The sequence below is a fragment of the Colletotrichum acutatum genome (assembly GCF_030867785.1).
Source record: "Colletotrichum acutatum strain CBS 112980 chromosome Unknown BDZ83scaffold_79, whole genome shotgun sequence".
NCBI classification, from domain to species: domain Eukaryota; kingdom Fungi; phylum Ascomycota; class Sordariomycetes; order Glomerellales; family Glomerellaceae; genus Colletotrichum; species Colletotrichum acutatum.
Window position 1 is genome coordinate 119,276 of NW_026849073.1, and position 19,251 is coordinate 138,526.

At 55.5% G+C, this 19,251-nt stretch overlaps 5 protein-coding genes and 2 non-coding genes across 7 annotated transcripts; 5 read left to right on the plus strand and 2 right to left on the minus strand.

Annotated features, from left to right (window-relative positions):
• Window positions 1-250: 250 nt before the first annotated feature.
• BDZ83DRAFT_583045 (tetratricopeptide) lies at window positions 251-2,184 on the plus strand (the record flags this gene model as incomplete). Its single annotated transcript, XM_060505613.1, has 4 exons — window positions 251-321; window positions 374-678; window positions 737-1,950; window positions 2,032-2,184. The coding sequence occupies 4 exons, from the start codon at window positions 251-253 to the stop codon at window positions 2,182-2,184; spliced, it is 1,743 nt and encodes a 580-aa protein (XP_060362513.1).
• A 2,241-nt stretch (window positions 2,185-4,425) lies between these two features.
• BDZ83DRAFT_754373 (uncharacterized protein) lies at window positions 4,426-7,285 on the plus strand (the record flags this gene model as incomplete). The annotated part of the gene is made up of 7 exons (XM_060514470.1): window positions 4,426-5,680; window positions 5,779-6,017; window positions 6,114-6,449; window positions 6,532-6,642; window positions 6,703-6,724; window positions 6,798-6,866; window positions 6,927-7,285. The coding sequence occupies 7 exons, from the start codon at window positions 4,426-4,428 to the stop codon at window positions 7,283-7,285; spliced, it is 2,391 nt and encodes a 796-aa protein (XP_060362514.1).
• A 1,612-nt stretch (window positions 7,286-8,897) lies between these two features.
• On the plus strand, window positions 8,898-12,398 carry BDZ83DRAFT_629068 (uncharacterized protein). Its single transcript, XM_060508743.1, has 5 exons — window positions 8,898-9,466; window positions 9,746-9,817; window positions 9,981-10,781; window positions 10,840-11,111; window positions 11,172-12,398. The coding sequence occupies exons 1-5, from the start codon at window positions 9,306-9,308 to the stop codon at window positions 12,149-12,151; spliced, it is 2,286 nt and encodes a 761-aa protein (XP_060362515.1). The 5' UTR covers window positions 8,898-9,305; the 3' UTR covers window positions 12,152-12,398.
• On the plus strand, window positions 12,347-12,428 carry BDZ83DRAFT_t200. Its single transcript has one exon. It is a non-coding gene; the product is annotated as a tRNA-Ser (tRNA).
• Window positions 12,429-13,327: 899 nt separating this feature from the next.
• Window positions 13,328-15,391, plus strand: BDZ83DRAFT_582982 (uncharacterized protein; the record flags this gene model as incomplete). The annotated part of the gene is made up of 1 exon (XM_060505605.1): window positions 13,328-15,391. The coding sequence occupies one exon, from the start codon at window positions 13,328-13,330 to the stop codon at window positions 15,389-15,391; it is 2,064 nt and encodes a 687-aa protein (XP_060362516.1).
• A 508-nt stretch (window positions 15,392-15,899) lies between these two features.
• On the minus strand, window positions 15,900-15,981 carry BDZ83DRAFT_t201. Its single transcript has one exon. It is a non-coding gene; the product is annotated as a tRNA-Ser (tRNA).
• Window positions 15,982-16,025: 44 nt separating this feature from the next.
• On the minus strand, window positions 16,026-18,127 carry BDZ83DRAFT_676018 (major facilitator superfamily transporter). The gene is made up of 3 exons (XM_060511156.1): window positions 17,831-18,127; window positions 16,846-17,770; window positions 16,026-16,775 (listed from the first exon to the last, which is right to left on the minus strand). Exons 1-3 carry the CDS (start codon window positions 17,903-17,905, stop codon window positions 16,303-16,305), a joined length of 1,473 nt encoding a protein of 490 aa, XP_060362517.1. The 5' UTR covers window positions 17,906-18,127; the 3' UTR covers window positions 16,026-16,302.
• Window positions 18,128-19,251: the final 1,124 nt, after the last annotated feature.

A 19,251-nucleotide genomic window follows, 5' to 3' on the forward strand; every position in this document is an offset into this window, starting at 1 on the left:
GCTCCAACCATCGAAAGAGCTAGAAGGGCGAGCTTGGGCTGTTTTCTTTCCCGCCTTTGCTGCCTTTGACTGCCTCACCCCACGACGAGAATTCCAAGTTCTCTTTCTCCCTAATTCCCACACCAAAAATCTACCAGATACCCTGACAACCCGTCTACGTTGCGATTGCATTTGAAAGCTGATTTCGAGTTGAACCATCCAAAAAGCCATCCTCACATTTCCTCAGACACACACACATACACACATCGCTATGGCTTCCGCAGACGAGCTCAAGGCTCTCGGCAACAAGGCCATTGCCGAGAAGAACTTTGACGAGGCTGTGTAAGTTTGTCTCTGCTTCCACCCAATAGCCACACAACTGACAGATTCCCAGCGCCAAGTTCACCGAGGCCATTGAGATCCAGCCCGACAACCACATCCTCTACAGCAACCGCTCCGCAGCCTACGCCTCCAAGAAGGACTGGCAAAACGCCCTGAACGATGCCAAGAAGACCACCGAGATCAAGCCCGACTGGCCCAAGGGATGGGGACGCCTGGGAACGGCGCAGTACGGTCTTGGTGACCTTCTCGCCGCCAACGATGCGTACGAGGAGGGTCTCAAGGTCGACCCTAACAATGCCGGTCTGAAGAAGGATCTCGCTGCCGTCCAGAAGGCGATGAAGTCCGAGGCTGGTGGTGGTACGTGAAAGACTAGAACACAGAAACAAAAAGATGCACGCTGACTTGCTGATGACAGACGCTGGCGACCCGATGGGTGGCCTCGGCAACATGTTCAACGACCCCCAACTCGTCCAGAAGCTCGCTGCAAACCCCAAGACCGCTGGATTCCTCGCCGACCCCGCCTTCATGGCCAAGCTCCAGCAGATGAAGGCGAACCCCTCTGCCTCGCCCGATCTGTTCAGCGACCCTCGCATGCTGCAGGTCCTTGGTGTCCTAATGGGCGTCGACATGCAGATGGGTATGCCCGACAACATGCCCGAGGACGCCGAGATGCGCGATGCTCCTCCCCCTCCTCAGTCGAAGCCTGCCGCGCCCAAGAAGGCCCCCACTCCCGAGCCTGAGCCCGAACCCGAAGAAGAGGACGAGGAGGCTATCGAGAAGAAGAAGGCCAAGGAGGCCGCTGACAAGGAGAAGGCCCTCGGTACCGAGAACTACAAGAAGCGCAACTTTGACGAGGCTATTGCACACTACTCCAAGGCGTGGGAGCTGCACAAGGACATCACCTACCTCAACAACTTGGGTGCCGCGTACTTTGAGAAGGGAGACTTTGACAAGGCCATCGAGACTTGCTCAAAGGCCGTCGAGGAGGGCCGCGAGATCTATGCCGACTTTAAGCTGATCGCCAAGAGCTACGCCCGTATCGGTACCGCCTATGAGAAGCAGGGCAACCTCGACCTCGCCATCGAGAACTACAAGAAGTCCCTGACTGAGCACCGCACCCCCGATGTGAACGCCAAGCTCCGCGCGGCAGAGCGCAACAAGATCGAAACTGCTCGCAGTGCCTACATCGACCCTGCCAAGGCAGAGGAGGCGCGTGAGGAGGGTAACAAGAAGTTCAAGGAGAGCGATTGGCCTGGCGCTGTGGCGTCGTACACTGAGATGACGAAGCGCGCCCCCAACGACCCCAGAGGATACAGCAACCGCGCGGCGGCCTTTATCAAGCTGCTCGAGTTCCCCAGCGCCGTCGAGGATTGCAACACGGCCATCAAGAAGGACCCGACCTTCATCCGCGGCTACATCCGCAAGGCGCAGGCCTTCCACGGCATGCGCGAGTACTCCAAGGCCGTGGATGCCTGCAGCGAGGCGTCCAAGGTTGACCTGGAGCACCACAAGGGCGCCAACGCGCGGGAGATTGAGCAGACGCAGCAAAAGGCCCTCAACGCCATGTACTCTGCGCGGGAGAACGAGACGGAAGACCAGACGCGGGAGCGTTTGGCCAAGGATCCCGAGGTAAGCACACACGCATGCGACCGGCACGAAGCGACCGGTTCTTCCCACCCGCGACTAGTTTTGGCTAACTTTGTGCACTAGATCATGAGCATCATGAACGACCCCATTATGCAGTCTATCCTCCAGCAGGCCCAGTCGGATCCCGCTGCTTTGAACGAGCACATGAAGAACCCCGAGATCAGATCCAAGGTGCAGAAGCTCGTAGCGGCGGGAGTCATCCGCGTCGGCCGGTGAGAAATCGGAGTGGCGTCGAGGTGAGGTGCTAGTGTGGGGAACGGGTGCGGAGGGAAAGAAAAAAGGTCACGCGTAATGGTTGGACGACGAAACGTTAAAAGGAGCTCACTAGGTCATTTGTAGTGGTTGCAATGTGACCCCAACAACAGAGATATTCCACGTGAGTGCCCTCGGGTGTCTTGGACTGTGATGAATGACTTGCCCTGCCCTACGGTAATAAGATACTGTAGTTTGTGAGGCCAGAGGAGTAAGTGAACCTATGAAATTTGTGAGACATGTCATGCCGGAATGAGGTTTGCGATGGCTTGGGGTTGTAGTGGTGTGCCAAGTGAGGCCCGTAAAAGTCGACCCGTGTAAGTGTCACCCGTTGACGAGAATTGTCATTCGAAAAGACATGAGTCGGTCAGTGCCTTGGTTCATCCCTTATAGAAGTGCACTATTTGATACCTCTCATAAGTTTATAGCAATCTTGTAGGATTGATTTGTTTCTTTCTCACTGATACCATCACTTTTCTGCACCAACTACTCGTGGAGTCTCACCACACACAACCATGGACTCACCCATGAAAGAAGGTATGTCTCAAGCCACTCATCTCATCTCACCCTCATAATCTCAACCCAAGACTGACACCACACACAGCATACGTCCAGCTCATCGAAGTCATCGCAAAAGACACCACCGACCCAGCAGCAACAGAGATCCACGTCCGCCAACTCATCGCCTCCCTCCCCTCTGTACTCCGCGCCCGCGACGACGACCAACGAACAGCCCTCCACCACGCCGCCCGCCTAGGCCGCACCGCCCTCCTTGTCGCCATTCTCGAAGCCAATCCTGACTCCGACGTCGACGTCCGCGATGTAGATCGCTGTACGCCTTTACATCTTGCCGCGCGTAACGGACATGAAGGGTGTGTCGCGACGTTGGTGTGTGAGGCGGGAGCGGACATGAGAGCCGAGGAGAGTTTTCTGGAGACACCTCTTCATGAGGCGAGTCGGGGCGGGTATGCGAGGATTGTGACGCTGTTGATTGAGAATGGGGCGGTTGTTGATGCGCCGAATCGCGATTTGGGGACGAGTTTGCATATCGCTGCACGGCGCGGGAATGAGGAAGTGATTAGAGTGCTGCTTGAGGCTGGGGCGAACCCGGGGACGAGGGATGCTGTTGGGGATACGCCGCTTCATGATGCTGCTAGGGGAGGGCACGAGGGTGTGGTGATGATGTTGTTGGGGACGGGGTCAGTCTCGATTGAGGCGCAGAACGCGAATGATTTCACCCCGTTGAGCGTTGCTGCGCGCCATGGACGGGAGGCGATTGTGAGGATGTTGGTGGAACAGGGTGCGGACGTGGATACCATGAGCAACGAGTACTGCACGCCCCTCCACCAAGCCGCATCCGAAGGCCACGACGGGGTCGTCAGGATTCTCATCGCCGCGGGCGCGGATGTTGATTTACAGGATAAAGACGACCAGACCCCCCTCCACGCGGGGGTGATGTTCGAGCACGAAGCCGTCGTCGCCTCGCTGCTCGCTGCGGACGCGGATGTGGATGTACGGGATACGGAGGACTGTACGCCACTGCACCACGCCGTGAAGAATGAGAATAAGAGGCTTGTGAGGGACTTGTTGGAGGCTGGGGCGGATCCGACTGTCATTTCGTCGACGGGGGAGACGCCGCAGAGTTTGGCCAAGTTGCTGAACCGGAACTCGATTGCGGATCTATTCAATTCGCCGCAGGTCGTGCCGAAGCAGAATGTCGGACTCGATGTCTTTGGTATTTTTGCTACGGCCGGTGTTGGGATGCGAGGTATGGGTGATGGTGGAGGTGGGAGGGTGAAGAAGACACGTCCGCCGTCGAGACCGAATCAGGAGGCGGAGATTGAGGCTTGTAAGCACTTCAAGGGGTTATTCTGGTGTCCTTCCTCGGAGTGCAGTTTTGAGAGTTTGAGTGTATGGGATCTGTTGTATGATTCTGAGACGGAGGTCAAGTTGTGTCCGAGGCCGCCTCCGCCTCCGATGACACTGCCGATGCCGGTGGCGTTGCCGGCACTGTCTCCACAGTCGGCCGAGACGCCGGTCCGGAGCCCGATCGGATCACCTACGCGAAGCCCCGCGCGATCGAGGGCGCATTCGAGCGCACAGAGTCCCGCGGGTAGTCCGAAACTGTCACCGCTGCAGACAGCATCTCACTCGCCGCCGCATTCTCCTCTCCTTCAACCGCCTGGAAGCCCTGGTGGGTTGAACATGAAGGAGATGAGGAAGCACGCCAGCCAGCAGCGCCGCAAGAGTTCGCATACGACCGGTGGTGGTAGTAGTAGCGGTGCTACACGAACCACAAACAGCCACAAGGAAGACCAAAGACCTATCAAGCGGTGGTTCCATCTCCCTGCGAACAACGTCGCGTGGGTGATGGACCTCGTGCAGCGGATTTGCGCCGTGGATGGGCGGCCGGATGCGGAGTGCAACCGGATGATTGCGTTCATCGAGGAGACGTTTCAGGAGATTCGGATTAGTGCGCCGTATCGGAAGCCGCATTTTCGGATGGAGGCTGCTACTGCTGCTGCTGCTGCCGGGGCGGCAACAGATGGTAGTGGTGGGACTGGGATGCCGGAGGTGAGTCTTGGACCGGAGGTGACGGGGACGCCGCCGGCCGGGTCGGCAGCAACAGAGCCGTCGAGATCGCAAATGTTCTCTCTGGTGCTCCCCGTCATCGACGTCGATATTGACGAGGGCACGAAGAGGAGTCTTCAGGATGTACACATTGGCGATGAAGCCAAGGTCTTCCGTCCGATGGAACTGGTCGGCGGCGGCGGCGCGGTAGCTGTACCGGCAGCGGCCGCAGGGAACGACAGGAGAGCACCGCCAGTTCAGAGGCCGCACCCCCTCAGCGCGATGCCGACGAATCTGCAGCATTACCTCTTCCCCCACCTAGCGCACTTTGACGCCATGGCCAAGATGCGCGCAACGTTTACGAAATCTGAGCTGCATGTCCCGAGATCGCTGGATCAATCGTACCACGAGAGTCTCAGCGCGAGCGACCTCGCCCTTCGGAACGAAAGCCAGGTGTTATTCCGCTATCTCCGGCGCGTGGAAGGGCGACTAGCTGCCACTGCCGCGTCCGCAGCAGGCACAACGACAACGGGAACCACAGCAGCTGGCTCGTCGACTGCAGGTGACACGATTGCGGAGGACGTGCTGGGGAAGCAACCTCTCACAGAAGACGGGATCGCGTCGACGAGAGTGCAGCACCAGCAGCAAAAGACGCAGCATCAACAGAACCCGTTTGATCGGCATGCGCAGAGGGCGTATTCGAGACAGAGCAGTTCCAAGCAGAAGAAGACGGACGGGACCAAGGCGGAGCTGGGGAGGATGGCGGGGAGGCAGGATCAGGCGAGTAGTGTGCAGGCCAAGATTTCAAGGGAGAAGAGGAGGATGGATACGGAGAGGAGAAAGCAAATTTTGATTGTTGCGCAGCTTTGGATTTGGAAGATTGATGAGCGTAAGTCCCTTCTCTTTCTTCCTTGTCTCGTGACCTTTCCTTGGGGGAAAGGGTCGGATAAAGGAACCGGGAGAAAGGGAGCTGACAATATTTTACAGACACCATCATCACCGCGTTCCCTGATCGGTGGGATAACAAGAACGCCAAGACGCTGTTGAACCAGATCAAGCACCGCGTGCTGGGAACCAGGGACATGCGGTCTGAGAACACGGACATCATGCGCGTCGTGGAGAGTATCCTTGAGAGCGCGGTTGAATACAGCGAGGAAGAGTTCCACTTCCAGTTTGAAGGGCCGCGGAGCTACTGCAACATCTTTGCAGCATCGATTGCTCACGTTGTAAGTTGATTCTATCTACCTCGGGTGGTGGGAGAAGTCCTAGGGACGGACTTATGACAATGCCTTCACGGAACTAATATCGATACCCAACACCAGTCCAACGAAGCAATGAAGCGCTACGCCAACTTCAAAGCTTCCATCAGCAAAATGGGAACCTCCAAAACGGTCCTCGACGACCTTCGCGCCGAGATCGAGCTTTTGCAGGAGATTGACGACGTGCGGGAGGAGATCAACATGATCAAGCGGGTTCTTCGGTCGCAGGAGCGGGTATTCGACGGGTTCCGCGAGGCGGAGGCGGAGCGAGTTGGGAGTTTATGCGGCGGAGTCGGAGTCGGGGAGAAGCAGGGTGGTGGTGTCGTCAAGCCGTATAAGCACCCGACGTTGGATTTCTTCAAGAGGTTGGAGGAGGATGCGAATCGGGTTCGGGATTCGGTCAGTACTAGATTCCGTGTCGAGGTTATCTGGATGACTGGGTAGTGTTCACTTTTGGGGTGTGTAGCTGACGTGGTGGTAGATTACGACGTTGTTGGATTTGAGACAGAGAGAGGCAAATATTGAGGAGGCGCTGTCTGCGAGCGAGCAGTCGAAAATTCTCTTCATCTTTACCGGAGCGACGGTTGTCTTTGTAAGTTGATGTCCAACCTTACCTGTGTACAGCAAGGGATAGCAATGCTGACTTCTACAGGCTCCTTTGTCATGGGCAACAGGTGCGTAGCCTGGAGGACGCCTCCTGGAGGTTCTTTGCAGAAAAGGTTGACAGAGACTAACTCTTTGGAACAGGCATCTTTGACATCTCTATCGAGGGCGTACCATCGCCCATCAGTCCCGGAACCCTCATCCTTACATGTGGTAAGTCCCCCTTGGCCACAACCGACCCCTTCGCTCAATTTCTAACCAACACAACCCCAGTCCTAAGTCTAGTCGCCACCCTCCTCCTCATCGCCCTCTCCCTCCAAATCTACGAATTCATCACCACAGGCAAAGCAAAGCACCTCTACCGGCGCGTTTCCAACTTCTTCGAGGCCCGCAAGCTGGAGAAGCTGACGGCCGCGAACCAGAGCAAGTCGCCGCCCTCGTCGCTCGGCGCGTCGACGCAGCTGAGCAGGCTGAGGAGGTCGTCTCTCTCGCAGCCTGTCGCTAGCACGACCGCGAATGAGAAGAAGAAGTTGCAGAGTGTGAGAAGGCGGCTTGCTGCGTTGAGGACGAGGGGGAGGGGGCTTGGACGGGATCGGGACGAGGAGAGGGAGGTTACTGGGAAGCAGGGTTGATGATGGGATGGATAGACAGGGCAAATTTCTTTTAGAGCCGGCATAGAGAGATAGTATTGACTGTGTATGTCAATCTAGCTTTTCTGATAACTAAACTTTGAGTACCTTTGACGAAGTGGATTTGTTATTGTTGCATTACAGTCTGAACAAAGCGCGGATCTATCAGGTGTGCCGTGCCGCTGGCCCGGAGGAGGCCCATGAGCCGCATCCGCGTATACGGCATACCTTACTTTACGGGGACATTAGGGTTGGCTTCATAAATCGAGCTACTGTTTCAGTATTTGTGTCCAGTATGCCCTTTTGTGGCGCCACTGTCATTCTACCCGCGCTTTAGTCTCTTTGGTCTTGCGAGGGATGTCGTCAACGAAACTTGCCATGACAGCAAAGAACTTCAGCAAGGGGCCAGCCTTCTTGACAACCACCACGCCTCCCTTTTCCGCTACCAGGATACCTTTTCATACTGGGTGCCACCTCTCGCTGATTCCAAGCGATCGTGAAGTGTGAAATCCCCTCACCATAGCCAGCTTTATACTTCAGGGGAATTACGGATGTGAGTCTTAAAGACACCACCTTTTTCTCACCCGTGGCAGCTTGATCAAGTTACGTAGAAGGGAGCATACAGCTTGGTGATTATGCTCGCTTGCTAAGCCGATACAGTGCCATTCTAACGACTGCAGGCTTGTAGCTCAACCAACCGACAGGGGTGACTCCAGTCTTCCACATCCACGGTAGGTAGATTTGTGCATACCAAATTACATCGGCACAATCGGCTCGGTCAAATGCCTTGAGCTCGGCCGAGTCAATCTGAAGCCGTCAATTAGAAGTCTGGATGCCGTTCATGATCCTCGGCCCCCTCGGTCTTCCTCGCTCTCACGGATTTCAATGAATGCGAATGAAACTCTAGACAACCTCTTCTTTAAAGGCTAAAGGTCTTTAATGACTTCATCGCTGGAGGAGAGAGATTAAGTGCCGTGTTTATTAGATTGTCTAATAAACCGTCTTGTAGCTGCAAATCGTAGATTCTTACCAACTTGCCTGCTGGCCACAAAAGCTGACGATGCACTGCGACGAGTGAGGGACGACGTGGTATTTCCACCATCCGAATAGTTTCACTATCATTCGGACGGAATGCACACAGCTCAGAGTGTCGATACCTTATGATCCCGCCTTAAGTGCAAGGGCATCAGTGACCAAGGTTAGTAGTACCCCGTTTCTTGATTCTAGTGTGTTGCTGATTTCTCGAAGTGCGAGAACGCACATGTGAATCGACTCATAAGCTCATTGCTTACCGGCACAAAGTCGACCCGTTTACAGTCAGCACTCATCATCAAGAACAAAAACAGGCGCAGTACACGGACGTATTATTACAGTTGGTTTTGGACAACTGGCCCCCACCTTACTCAAGACTTTACGGGCGAAGCAGATATCGGGAAAAAGTAACAGCTTGGAGGTCAGAACCGGACTTTAACAAAAACTCCGATCGACGCTACGGCTAACTTAGTTGCATACACTTGCATACAGATAGGTCGACACTAGGACCGCCATATTACCGCTTCCGGCACGCTTTTCGGGCGTAAATCCCTCCCACTGCACAGCCCTACCGGTGCAGGGATCGGACTTTTGCCAAGATCTCTGAAAACTCCGGTCGCTGACTTGGACAACCACCAGTCCATCGCACACACGGCATCAGACGAAGGGCAAGGACATGGCGAACAAGCCTCCCCCCAATGATCAATCCAAGACTTGCTGAGCCTTGACGGAACGCGAATACCCAACACTCTTCCAGTCACATTTCAACGGACTTGATTTCCTCTTATTAAATAAACCTCCGAGAATTGGTCTCCATCGTTCCCCTACTTCCCACAGCCGTACCACTTGCGCACAAGACAGAATCTCTAATCGGGGAGAACAGCATCGTGCCGGCGGAGAAGTCAGAGGATCTTCAATATCCGCCGTTCTCTATAGGAGTTTTCCAAAGGCCTTTCTCGGCTCCGGGTCCGGTTCACAGTCTTCCCGCACCATGTCTACCGCGTCGTCTCCCACTAGATCGACGAAAAGTCCTTCGCCGGAGACTACCCGCGTCCCTTCCATAGCCAAATGGGGAGCCGCCTGCGCGCCGTGTGCGACCGCAAAAGCAAAGTGTCTTCGATCCAATACGACGCCCGGGTCAAAGTGTGATAGGTACGTTTGCGAGGCACAGCATTCTTTATGCAGTCATTCCGTCCATGATCTCCCGGGTTCGTAACACCTGCATAGGAGAGCCGGGGATTACTTAAGTCTCCGGGCCCGGGGGCGGATCTAGACATTGTTTGTTCCACGGGAATGGCGTGTGGTGTGGTGGCTACCGTCGCTCCATTGCAACCCGCCATGTCTTTGATGGCCCAATGGCGGGAGTGGGAGAAGGACCCTAGGCGGCGCTTGTTGTCATCTTTGACTAACGGTTGTATTGTTGCGTGATAGATGTGAGCGGCTCTTCAAGCATTGTTCGGTTCAGATACACAGGCCAAGGAAGAAGAGGCAGAGCAGGCCATCGTAAGTCACATCCATCAATCTCGGACCCGTGTTCAGTCAAGGATGCTGGGTGGTTGCTGTCCTGTATGACAAGCAGCACTAAGCCTATAGAAATGGGGCTGTGGGATACCGAAGATCCTCTTCATCACTCATTCGGACGAATCACTAAAACAAGATATCGCAGGAAAACAACCCAGCTTGAAGAGCGTCTCAACCGCCTGGTCAACACCCTAAGAGTATCAGGAAACGTGTCCACCCTCCCGAGTGGCCCATCAACCGGCCAGCCAGTGTTGACAGGCCCATCGAGACACTCATACCCAATCTCCAATCCGCCAGTCTCCCTACTCTCAGGACAACCAATACCGGCGGACTTCTACTCCCAAAGCCGCGTCTCCCCTTGGGATGTCGAAGACCTCTCCGACATCAGACCCATCAACATCCCCGAGACCTACAACTCATTCGTGCCCCCGACATGCATATGCAAGCCCGAGCCGGGAGAAGCCCCGCCCCCTCCCGACACGGATGAGAACCTTCTCAAGATCTACCGCACCAAGCTGGCGCCGTGCTTCCCGTTCGTGCTGGTGCCGGATGACGTCTCCGCCACCACGCTCGGTGCGACAAGGCCATTTTTGATGGCTGCTATCCGCATGGTCTCGTCGTATCGGAGCATGAAGTCAATGCGGGGGCAGATGTATCGTCTCTTGAATCACGTTGCTGATCATATGCTTCTGAGATCGGAGAGGTCATTTGATTTGCTGCTTGGATTGGTGGTTATGCTGGGCTGGTTTCATCAGCATTGCATCGCTCACGCTCAGCTAAACCAGCTTGTCTCGCTGGCGACGTGTCTTGTTGGGGAGCTGGGGCTGAAAAGAAGCCCTTGTTTGCCGGAGCGGACGAGGTTGTTGGTTATGAGGCCTTGGGAGTTGCGGGAACGCACAAATGAGGAACGGAGGTTGTTGTTGGCGGTGTGGTATCTGAGCTCATGGTGAGTATCATAAATCTCTGGGGGAGAAGGGGTTGTCAAGCTGACTTTTCATCCACAGCATCTCGATGGATATTCACCAGATCGATTCTATGAGATATTCGGGATACATGCAGCAATGTTTGCGAGAACTCGAAGATGACGTGGAGTATGAGTCGGATATTCATCTTGGCTACATTGTTCGGATACAAAGGCTCTGCGAGAGGATCTCAGACCTAAGGTCCAAAGACTATCTAGACGAAGAAGGGGACGCGAGTACACGGGCGCCTCTCTCAGCCTACGTCTCTGGGTTCAGAGCGGAGTGGAACAAACTCCAAACCAGCATGCCTCCAACTTTGAAAAACAACGGTCAGTACAGTCTACAACTCACTACAAGTCGGAGCAACAACTTACAGACCGTAGCCTACCTCCAAGTACGAATGGCAACCCTGCGTCTCCGTATTCACGAACCCCCCAGAATCGACGCCGAACTCCTCGCCTCCCTCTCCAAATCCCTCGACTCTATCAGCGCAGGTTCAACATCCGCCCTCGACGCCTTCTACCAATCCAATGCGGCTCTCAAAGGCTGGTTCGAAACCTGGCTCTCCGTACCCCAAGAGTTCTTCTACTGTATCCCCATCTCGATAGCCTCGCACATGGTCTACGCCGTTATGATGATGAGCCGCTGGTCCTGGCTTACAACAAGAGGCAAGACACCGCCCGAGCCGCAGGCTGACCCCGCCGACCCGTCAGAGGATAACCCCAACGTCGCGCTTGCGGCCATGGAAGCCGCCATAAGCCCCAATACTCCCGCATCGACGTCGACTCCGTCCGCTGAGACGAAGGGGTCTTCGCCGTGGCAGACGACGTTGCCCGACAAGGATCTGCCTCAGGTCTTGGCTGCGCTTAAGGCACAGCTTTCCACGCAGCCTGACCTGATGCTCGACGTGGAGGGGTACCTCAACCGGATTGTTGCCCAGCTCCAGACCATTGACGCGTTGTACTCCGAAATGTCCGTCGACGAGGGCGAGTGGCGTGGAAACATCTGGAGCCTGGGTGCGACAAAGGTCAAAATTGCGATGCTGAGACAGCAGAGGTGGTCCAAGGTCATCGCCTCGCAGGCGGAGGAGCGAGAGCTGGAGATCCAGGGCGCGGGAGGGGAGCAGCTCGGGCTAGGGGAGATTGAGATGCAGGAGAACTTCCTTGCGTCGTTGCAGATGCCTGAGTGGGATGCGAGTATGGTATGGGATCCGCACACGTATTATGATTCCATGCCTCAGGACCCGGCGCTCTGGAGTGATGTTGTTCCCGGGGATCAGGACTGGGGGACGGGAGTGAATGGGATGGGAGGGATGGGGTCGCTGGGACACATGCCGGAGGGAAGATATATGTAAGTTGTGTAGCTTGTAAGATAGAGATGTTAGAGTAATTGTCTAGATTTCAACGAAACTTACGATTTGGTCAAGTCTGGCATCGTGTCAAATCAGTCAACTAATGTGCCAGAGATGATGTTGTGGATCGAGGGCTCCATCAGGAGATGTGGGCCTCGAGCCCTATATATCTCGGCAACTTTCTCGGGAATATTATCTGGCGTTGTGGCAGAGTGGTCTAATGCGCAAGACTAGAAATCTTGTTCCTTCGGGAGCGTCTGTTCGAATCAGGCCAACGTCGAGATGTCGCGACAAATTTTTTGCTCCTCTACATGTTGTTGCATGTTTTTGCATGAAGCCACTGTTCACGTGGTGGTCAGCCACACAACGCTGCAACGATTCGAGAGTGCGGTGCAACCCGAGGGTCGCGTGGTTCGTTCACAGTTCGGAGCCAGGTGTCCGTGATTGGATTAGTTATTTCCCCGCGTTCAGATGAAGAAATGTGGTTGCGCAGGTTGACCCGAAGATGAACTAGGTTGTAAGCCATACCTCACTACCTATGGCGGCCAATCTCATGAGCAGGATCAAAGCAGACGGATTATTCGTATTGTTCGTACCTGTCGGGGATGGGGCCATTCAATAAGGTAAGATAATCAATGAAAAGGCTCTTGTCATCCTTCGCAAGGTCCCTTGTGGTCCCTTAATATGCCCCCTCCTCTGAGACAGCCCCCCGCAAGAAGTTTGATCAGAGTTGAGAACCGAACTAGTCAAGGATCATCCTGCAAGACGAGCGACCCGAAATTGCTTGGAACCGACCGAGACGGCGCCCTGGAACTAAAATCCAAATATAGTGGGATGCCGAGCGAGGGTGACCCCCTTATTTTTTAAACCTTTTCGAGAGGGAATCGACACCGTCGCCTGAAGCACGTCAAGTCGTCAACTCCTCTTGAGTTCTCCGCCTTTTTCGAGACATAGCACACAATGGCTAGTTGAAGTGAGAGTCTCAATTTTTGCATGTTGTCATCGGCCGGATGAGCTGAGTGAACACTTAAGAACGCCACACTCTCATCATCGGCATTGGAAGGGAGAAAGACAGACACACCAATTCTGGGGACTCATCTCACGGAACACTCATTGAAGACAATCTCACTGGAACGGACGACGCGCCCAAGGGGGTGACGCCACAGACACAAGCCAGCCATGCCAGCCTTCACCGTCCTCAGCGGCGGCATACAGACACGTCGCGCGCGCGTCGTATTCATCGCCCTTCTCATCATCATCTTTGTGCTCTTTCTCAATAACTCTGGGCTCGCAGGCGGCGGTAGCTACCTAGACTCAGCGCGATCAGCAGCAGCCGGCGTGAGCAATGGCAAAACCACCACCACCACCGGCGGTGATGCCGGCAAGCAACCCCTCGGAAACCAGGATAAGGACAAGGAACTCCCGGTAGCACACGGCGAACCCGATACCGCGGCAGACAAGCTCAAGGCCGACGCTGAGGGCCAGGACTCGTACCGCAATAAGGACGAGGAGCTGGCCAAACAGCCGCCAACGGACACCGGCCGACCCGGGGACCCGATACCCAGCGCTCCCGCGTCGTCGCCGATGCCGCCGACGCCGCCGCCCGCAGCGGACTGCGAATCTTTTGAGAACTGGATGCGCTCGAAGCCCGGCCCGTTGTCCGAGGGCAAGCGCAAGTTCCCGCTCAACAGGCCCCGGCCGGAATGTCGCACGTTCCGCCTCCCCGCCATGGACAACCTCATCACCCGCATGAAGGGCGTCATCAAGGACCCGGACCTGTACCGCCTCTTTGAGAACGCGTACCCCATGACGCTCGACAGCATGGTCAAGTGGCGGGGGTACGCCAACGAGACGGACAAGGCCACGGGCGTGTCGAAGGCGACGGATCAGGAGCTCACCTATGTCATCACCGGCGACATTGACGCCCTCTGGCTGCGCGACTCAGCCGAGCAGATTAGTCCTTACCTGCCCCTCCTCGAGGCCTCGCGAGATCCAAACTCCCTTGCCAGCCTCTGGCGCGGCCTCATCAACGCTCACTCGCGCTACATCATCATTTCACCGTACTGCCACAGCTTCCAGCCGCCGCCCGAGAGTGGGATCCCGCCAACGCACAACGGCGCGTACGTGCATAACCACCCGATGCCGGCGTACGACCCGGAGAAGGTTTTTGACTGCAAGTGGGAGCTCGACTCATTGGCCTCGTTCCTGAAAATGTCCGTTTCGTACGCGGAAAAGACGGGCGACTGGCAGCACTTCAACAAGTACCACTGGGTCGACGCCGTAGAGGCCGCCGTCAACGCCGCGGGCGCGATGCGGCTGGGCACCTACTCGCCCGAGGGTAAAGTGGAAAAGTCGGCGTGGACGTTTACGGGCTGGACGAACCGCGGCAGCGAGACCCTGACTAACGACGGTCTGGGAAACCCAATCAAGGAGAACGGCATGATTCGCACTGCGTTCCGCCCTTCGGACGACGCCTGCATCTTCCAGTTCCTGGTGCCGGCTAACATGATGTGGGCAAAATACCTCGAGTCGGCGTCTGAGATCATGGCCAAGCTGGACGGCGAAAAGGCCAAGAACCTCACACTTGAGATGCGCGCGCAGGCGTTTGGGATCCGGCAGGGTATCGAAAAGGATGCTATTGTGCACCGGCCTGGGTTCGGTGACATTTTTGCGTACGAGGTGGACGGCTACGGTGGCGCGAACCTGATGGACGACGCCAACGTGCCGTCTCTTCTGGCCATGCCGCTCTGGAACTTCACGCACTCCAACTTCAAGTATCCCGATCCGCCCAAGGGCGAAAAGCTGCATGATTACACCGAGGTGTACCGCAACACGCGCAAGTACGTCCTCAGCGACGCAAACTCGTACTACATGAAGGGCCCCGCTATCTCTGCCGTTGGCGGGCCACACGTCGGACCGGGCAAGGCGTGGCCCATGGCGGCCGTCATTGCTGCCATTACCGCGTACGATCCCATTTCCGGCAGCAAGGACGTGGAGAAAGATGTCGAGGAGCAGTTGCGGATGGTGCTGGATTCGACAGCCGGGTCGGGCGTTCTGCACGAGAGCGTCAACAGCTGGAACGAAAATGACTGGACGCGCGCGTGGTTCGGGTGGGCGAATGGGTTGTTTGGGGAGCTGGTGTTGAAGATGGAAGAGGAGGAGAAGAAGAAGAAGGGCGGCAGTGGTGGGTTATTGGGCAAGAGCTGGCAGGGTTCTTCGGGAGCTGCCCCCGCTGCGCCGTAGACGTTTGACGCGTAATCAAGTAGACTAAAGAAATTGTTTTTGTTTGTTCAAGAGCTGTGTTAGTTCGGTTCTCGGGGACCTCAGTGAGTGTGAAACTAGTTGCCGTCTTATCCGCACTTTGTGAACACTCTGTCCAGCGCTACACGTGAGAGTAATAGTTGTGAAAAGACTCTCGTTGAACCCCACCAAGTCAAGCCGTGGATAATTGACTTGCCGCTAGCAATTTGTCGATGAATATGGACTTCAGAGAATGGCTCACTTTGTAGCTATTTGCCAACAAGGAACGATCGGAATGCTAAGATTGTGACAACCTTCAAAGCAGCCACCTTAGATGGGGGACAGGGATCGGTTATGAAGCAGAAAGTTTTGGGGTAACCCCCAGCCAGTATTTAGAGTTCAACTCAATGACTTTCCAAGATACAACAGTTGAATCTGAAAACAACAAAAAATCAACCACAACCACAGAAATGCGGATATGGATAGACAAATGGTACAACAAGCAAAAGATCGACGTTGGCCTGATTCGAACAGACGCTCCCGAAGGAACAAGATTTCTAGTCTTGCGCATTAGACCACTCTGCCACAACGCCGAAGTTGTCGTGAACCCGCAATGAAGCGGGAATGCTGGAGAGCGGGCTTCGGTGCCACTACAGCTCTCGCGACAGCCTCAACTTTTTTCGACGAAGTTTCGCGAGATCGCCATGCGAACATGTAAGAGTAATTGGGGTTGGCAAGACGCGTATTTCCAGCTTAGGTTACCGGTGGGATTCATGCCTACACAACTAAACGCGTTCGCCCAGTCCTGAAACCTTGCGACTCATTGACGCAAACTTTGTTTACTGGGACTCTACGGACGAGGAGACAGCAGTCTAACAAGACAGAGTGACGATGCAATGCTCGCCAAAAGACCATCACAACTTGTACAACCTCGGCTCCGTCCCCTCCTCCGCCGCCCGCCGTACAATTCCCCGGTTCTTAACCCCATAATACACCCTCAGCGCCGCACACCCAACCACGACAACAAAAAGCAGCGCCGCGTTAGCCCAGTGGCCCGTCGGGTACCCTCGGGCCTTCTCCTCGGCCTTGTAGACCCATACGCCCGGGATCTGTCCGAGCCCGGCGCCGATGCTGACATTGAGCGCGATGGCGAGCCCCGTCGCCGCCGTGCTGAAGATGTTGGACGTTAGCCAGCCCAGCAGCGGCGGGATGCACGCAAAAGCGCCCGAGGCGCCGATGATGAGGCAGCCGTAGCGCGCGTTGTAGGCGTCGGGCGGGAGAACGGCCGAGACGGCGAAGGCGACGCCGCCGATGAGGGCTAAGGCTGCGGAGTGGACGCCGCGGGCGTTGAAGTGGTCTGCGGACCAGGCTACGAGGATTTGGACGACTGTTTCCTGCACGTTAGTCTCTGTGGGATATGTGGTGAGCCCCATCCGGGGAGTTCTGTCTGAACGTACCGTATGCTGCAGCGTATGGGGGAACCGTCATTAGCTGCGCTTGTAGATCGACGAACCCGAGTCCTGAGGTGATGGACGGTGTGAACAGCGACAGCGATGAGAACGGCGTCGACATGGCAAAGTATACCAGGTAGTGTCCATACAACCTCCAGTCCGTCAGCGTAGCCTTGGCTTCTTCCCAAGACATAGTCTTGTGGCTGCTCTTGCTGCCCTCATGGTAGAGTCTCCGCAGCGCGAGATCCTTCTCTCGCTCCGAAAGCCAGCTGGCACTTTCGGGATAATCAGGTAAGAAGAACCAGACAAAAAAGGCAGACAGACACGAAGGGATGCCCTCGAGGATGAAGAGCCACCGCCACCCCGACATGCCGTGCACCTGGTTCATATGCCCGATCCCATACGCAATCGCCCCACCAAACGCACCAGCCAATGTCGCGCTCGCGAGGATCATGGCGACCCTCACGCTCCTCTCGTCGTGCTTGTACCAAAAGGTGAGATAGTACACCAGTCCCGGGAACAGCCCGGCTTCAAAAACGCCGAGGAGGAACCGCACGCCCGTCACCGTCGCGAAGCTATTTGCGCCGCCGAGGCCAATGGTGACGGAGCCCCAAGAGAACATGAGAAAGGCGAGCCAGCGCGAGGGCCGGAGCTTCTTGAGAAGTATGTTGGAGGGGACCTCGAAGATCGCGTAGGCGATGAGGAAGATCATGAGGGCGATTGTGAAGTCGCGGTTTGACATGTGAGTCTCGGTCTGCATGTCGTGGCCCGTGGACGAGTTTAGGATCTTTGCGTTGCCAATGTTGGAGCGGTCGAGGAAGCAGAGGAAGTAGATGCTTGCGGAGAGCGGGATAATGCGCTTGTCTTGTTTCCAGAGGAGCGCTTTCTCTTCTTCGGCGTCGGCTGAGGATGGAGAGGATGGTGAGGGTTCCTGTGATGATTGGGTTGGTCTTAGTATTCCCTGTGATCGTCTTCTTCACGGCGCAATTACCTCTTTCACGGCGGGAGACTCGACGTCCTCTCGGCCTGGACCGAACGAGCCCTTTTCCTCAGGATGTGAAGCCATCGTCAATGCCGAGCAGAGTCGCGGTAGCAAGCAACGTTCGCGCTGAATGTGAGTGTAGACAGACTTTTTGACCACAAAGGTGCCGCTATCTCTTCAGCCTTGAACTGTCAACATTAAATCTAGGCAAGGTACCAACAGAGAAGATGAGATCTTACTTTCATCACACAGGAAGAATTGGCAGTTTTTTTTTTATCTCATCGGCCGAGGTGGGTTTCCCCATCCCCCGCATCCGCGGGGAAGCTTCTCCTCACCACTCCAACACGAAAATCTCACCAAACCATGCATGTGCCGCCGTGCCGCCCCAGCGTCGCTATCTGGTGGAGTGCATATTGGTGGTTTTCGCGAATCAACGGCTCGCTGGTGAAGTGCGACGATCGGCCGTGCTTGATGCAATCATGCAGGTGTAGCCAAACAAGTCACATACGATGACCGAGAACCGGAGCAGGAGGGAGATGCGGGAGGTTGGGAGGACTCGCCTAAGACAATGCCCTGTCCCTCGCTTTATCTGGTGTCGGGTGGAATTGGGATCTGCAAAGCCAACCACAGGATCTCAGACGTCGCCTGTATGACTATTGAGACGTCTTTTATGGAATTGTCAAGTGTGAGAGGAAGGAAACGACATTCTCACTCGAACACAAAAAGCGCATCCTGAGATTCCCGCAGACTCATGTCCGCTTAGCTCGGTGAATTGATGAACTGCTGTTTGGGTCGCGCGCTGAAGATCAGAGACCATTTGGGGCTCAATTGATGTATACCGGTACTCAGGCGAAATTGCTGGAAGTCTCAGCCACGAACCTATAAAGACCGAGGAACTCCGGCAATTTTACAACTGCGATATCTCATTCCACGCATACGTCCGCGCACAATAACTGTCGTTCGTGATCTTGAACCTGCGGAACCCCTTCACCAACTGAATCTAGTTTGGTGCTGTCTCACGAGCCGCGTCTTCGCGAACGGGTAAACACGTGGCTTGGGCTGGCCCGAAGCCCCAGTCAGATGTGATAGGCTGCAAAACGACTGGTCTGTTATGTTGCTGCTGATTAAATCCGTTCTCATCGTGCTGCGTTCCTAGATACTTTCAGCTGTAGCAAAGATGGATCGCGGGGTCTAAGACAACGTGCCGTTTCCGGTGCTTCAAGCACACTTCTGGGGAAGCGGTTCCGTAAGATATGGGCATATTTCACATGTTAGCATCTACCATTTTGTTCCATTTCAGCCCTAGTAATTGTGAGCTGGACATTCCCATTGATATAATGGCCCGGTGGGTGAACCTTTCTTTCCCCCTGCTTGTGGTCTGCACTTCGTCAACGTCGAGTCTGCTCCTACAAGAACAAGAAACCAATCAG

Bases quoted from the DNA above. Each gene is read 5' to 3' on its own strand.
- BDZ83DRAFT_629068 (XM_060508743.1), top strand. From the start codon at position 9,306: ATGTCTACCGCGTCGTCTCCCACTAGATCGACGAAAAGTCCTTCGCCG. The intron at 10,782-10,839 runs GTGAGTATCATA...TTTCATCCACAG, and splicing joins GTGTGGTATCTGAGCTCATG to CATCTCGATGGATATTCACC. The intron at 11,112-11,171 runs CTTTGAAAAACA...GCAACAACTTAC, and splicing joins CCAAACCAGCATGCCTCCAA to AGACCGTAGCCTACCTCCAA.
- BDZ83DRAFT_676018 (XM_060511156.1), bottom strand. From the start codon at position 17,905: ATGGCTTCACATCCTGAGGAAAAGGGCTCGTTCGGTCCAGGCCGAGAG. The intron at 17,771-17,830 runs GTAATTGCGCCG...CAATCATCACAG, and splicing joins AGTCTCCCGCCGTGAAAGAG to GAACCCTCACCATCCTCTCC. The intron at 16,776-16,845 runs GTACGTTCAGAC...TGCAGGAAACAG, and splicing joins CCCATACGCTGCAGCATACG to TCGTCCAAATCCTCGTAGCC.